This window comes from Priapulus caudatus, unplaced genomic scaffold, assembly GCF_000485595.1.
Source record: "Priapulus caudatus unplaced genomic scaffold, Priapulus_caudatus-5.0.1 Scaffold2482, whole genome shotgun sequence".
NCBI lineage: Eukaryota > Metazoa > Priapulida > Priapulimorpha > Priapulimorphida > Priapulidae > Priapulus > Priapulus caudatus.
Window position 1 is genome coordinate 3974 of NW_014579543.1, and position 3214 is coordinate 7187.

Here is a 3214-nt window from a genome sequence, read left to right on the forward strand (position 1 = left end):
GTGGGGGGAGCGACTGAGCACGGGCCCAGGGAGGAGGATGCTACTACGCTCTGTCTCGGCGATACCGAGAACAGAATGAATCAACTCTCCACGTACGGCAAGGCAACGCAGGTAAAATGTGGAGAAGGGGAGCGGGGGAAAATGGGAATGGCCGAGGAAAGAAGGGAGAAGGAGGGGAGAGAGAGGGGGAAGAAGAGGGTGGCTAACCTCTGTCCCTCGGCGACATCGCCCTGATTACTCCCGCCGAGAACAGATGAAGCCACTTCTCTTCCGCGTACGGCAAGGGGCCACGCAGGTATGTGGCGGAGAGGGGAGCGCATCGTCGGGAGGGAAGGGGAAGCGAGGGGGAGGAGGGAGGAAGGGGAGGAGGGGATGCTACCTCCTGTGCTCGGCGACCATCGCCCGACTACGAGAACAGATTGAACAACTCTCCTCACGTAGCGCCGCTAAGGCACGCAGGTATGTGGGGCGGAAGGAGGGCAGGGAGGGAGGGAGAGGGGAGGAGGTGAGCGGGGGATGCTATCTCGTCTCGGGGCGACGCAGTTCGCACCGATTACGTGAGAACAGATGACACTCTCTCCGACGTACGGCAAGGGCACGCCAGGTATTGGCGGAGAGGGAGGAACGGGGAGGAGAAAGGGAGGAGGAGGAGGCACACACGGAGGAGGGGGCGGAGGGAGATGTACCTCTGTCTCGGGCGATATCGCCGATAACCCAGAGAACACAGATGAACAACTTCTCCGACGGTACTAACATAAGGCATCGAGCAGCGTCATGTGCGGAGGAGGGGGATGGGGGGGAGAGATGGGGGACAGAGGGGAGAGAGAGGGGGAGGTCCGCAGACGGCTAATCAGAGAGGGGAGAGAGAGGGGGAGGAGGGGATGCTACCTCTGTCTCGGCGACATCGCGCGATACCGAGAACAGATGAACAACTCTCTCAACTACCGGCAGCAGCGCCAGGTATGTGTGGGGGCGGAGGAGGGGAGGAGGGGGAGGGATGAAGGGGGGAAGGAGGGGAGAGAGAAGAGGGGGAGAAGGGGATGCTACCTCTGTCTGCGGCGAACACCGCGAATACTCGTCGAGAACCAGATGAACAACTCTCTCACACTGTACGGCAAGGCAACGCAAGGTATTGTTGGTGGACGGAGGGAGGTTAGCGGGGAAGCGGAGGGAGGAGGCGGGAAGAAGGGGGATATGAGGACGGTTGAGAGAAGAGGGGAGGAGGGGTGCACCTCTGTCTCGCGACAATCGCGCGAATTACCAAAAGAGAAACAGATGAAACACTCTCTCAAACTACCGCAAGGCACGGCAGGTATGTGGTGGAGGAGGGAGGGGAGGGAGGAGGAAGGGGGCGGGAGAAGGAGGACGGGAGAGAGAGGGGGAGGAGGGATGCTACCTGTCTCGGGCGACAAACAAAACAAAAGCGGATCATGGCGATTACCCGAGAGAACAGATGAACACTCTCTCACGAGTAGCGGCAAGGCACGCAGGTACTGTGGCCGGAGGAGGGGGGGTTGTATCGACATGAGTATCGACAATGCATGGATTAAATGCAATAACGAAAGCAGGGGGAGGGGGAAAAGGGAAGGACGGAGGGGAAGGAGAGGGGAAGGGAGAGAGGAGGGTGGTGCTACCTCTGTCTATGCAACGATACAAGACGAGCAGAATGAAAGAAAGGTAGAAGCGGGAAACTGGGAGATAGAGGGAAGTTAGCCTCTGTGGTATAGGAGGGGAGGGAACGGGAAAAGGGAGGACTGAAGGAGGAGGATGGAATAAAGAGGTGGTAAATCTAGTGTGTAAATCGGCTTTAACACCGGGGGCGTTAACCACAACACGCGCGGTTTTTTGCGCCACCATTACGGATATCGAGAAAACCGAGTCGTTCGATTTTATCAGGCTCGGATTCCGTTCACTTTTAAATATAACCTCGATATATACGACTTTTGAGATAACGCAGCACCTGCGATTGGCTGGTGCGTAAACAATCTCGAGCCAATTCAGCGGACGAGCAGATAGACATTGAATAGACGCACGGTTGCTATATGGGCCACGAGAAGGTCAACGCATTCATTTTGTCTGCAAAAATGACAACTTATGTTGATCCGCCGGCTTCCTACAGATCTATGGTATTTATAAACCAGTCTGATTATTAAATTTGCACTTCTGTTTGGTGTTATAAGATTTGTAATTGATCGCAAATATTCGAACCGAAAATATCCGAACCGAAATGTGAAAACCGAAAACCGAACCGAACCGAACCGTGGAGTTGTGATTCGTTGCACCCCTAGTAAAATCACGATACTTAATCGATCTCATTTTTTGCAGAATGTTTGGCCGCTGTGGCGAATGAGCATTTTTCCCCAGTTGCTCATGTTTAATTTGTCATTTTGCAGTTGGTATCTGAAGGCGCAGCGACTGTGGCCTAAGAGCGGTCGTGCCTACAACCAGCTTGCCATACTGGCAACATACGTGGTACGTTACTCATGCCATACTTACACACAGATGACAGATGAGTAGTGAAGAACAAGGGAAAGTTTTTTGACTAGAGAGTGGGAGTTGGGTACATTGTTGGGTATGGTTGTACAATCTGGTATGTCTACTTTTTTCCCGTTGCCGTTGCACTCCCGTCTTTTTCCAGTCATGTTATCCATGTCAGGTTCTTTGTCGTGATTTGCACCCTGGTTGTTCATTGTTCTCTTCAATGTTCGTCACCAAAAGAAGCTTGCTCGGCTGTTCGTCATTGTTCCATTGTCGTTCTGTCGCCGTGTTATTCATCACTGTTCCTTCATTGTGTTGTTTCTTGCAGTTCTTCCACTGTGTTCTTCATTGTTTGTTCTCCACCATGTTCGCCCTGCTGTTCATCGTTGTTCCTTCACCCTGTTGTTCACCGTGTTGTTCCATCGTTGCAGCATCGTAAGCTGGACGCGGTGTTCTACTACATGCGCAGTCTCGCCACGAGCACGCCCTTCCCCTCCGCTCGCGAATCTCTCGCTCAGGTCTTCGAGGAGGTCCGAAAGAAGGTCGCCGAACGTAAGCGCGCGGAGCAAGAGGGCGCCACCGTGCGGCAGCTGGCGCGGCAGGACAGCAGGGGGCGCCACGAGATCTGGCTCCACCAGGACGGGAGTCGCGGTGGGGCCGGGCCGGACCTGGAGGGAGTGAGCGTGCTGGAACAGCTATCTGTCGTAGAGGTGGGTGGAGAGGAGAGGAGAGGAGA

The 3214-nt window shown here is 54.6% G+C and overlaps 1 protein-coding gene across 1 annotated transcript in view; it reads left to right on the forward strand.

Moving 5' to 3' along the window:
* Window positions 1-1052: 1052 nt before the first annotated feature.
* The window catches only part of LOC106818739 (telomerase-binding protein EST1A-like), a 4204-nt gene continuing 2042 nt past the window's right edge, over window positions 1053-3214 (forward strand). The window contains exons 1-4 of the mRNA XM_014823410.1: window positions 1053-1109; window positions 1476-1490; window positions 2394-2472; window positions 2910-3188. Of these exons, the coding sequence (XP_014678896.1) occupies window positions 1090-1109; window positions 1476-1490; window positions 2394-2472; window positions 2910-3188 (393 nt within the window). The 5' untranslated portion in view covers window positions 1053-1089. The remainder of the gene's footprint in view (window positions 1110-1475; window positions 1491-2393; window positions 2473-2909; window positions 3189-3214) is intronic.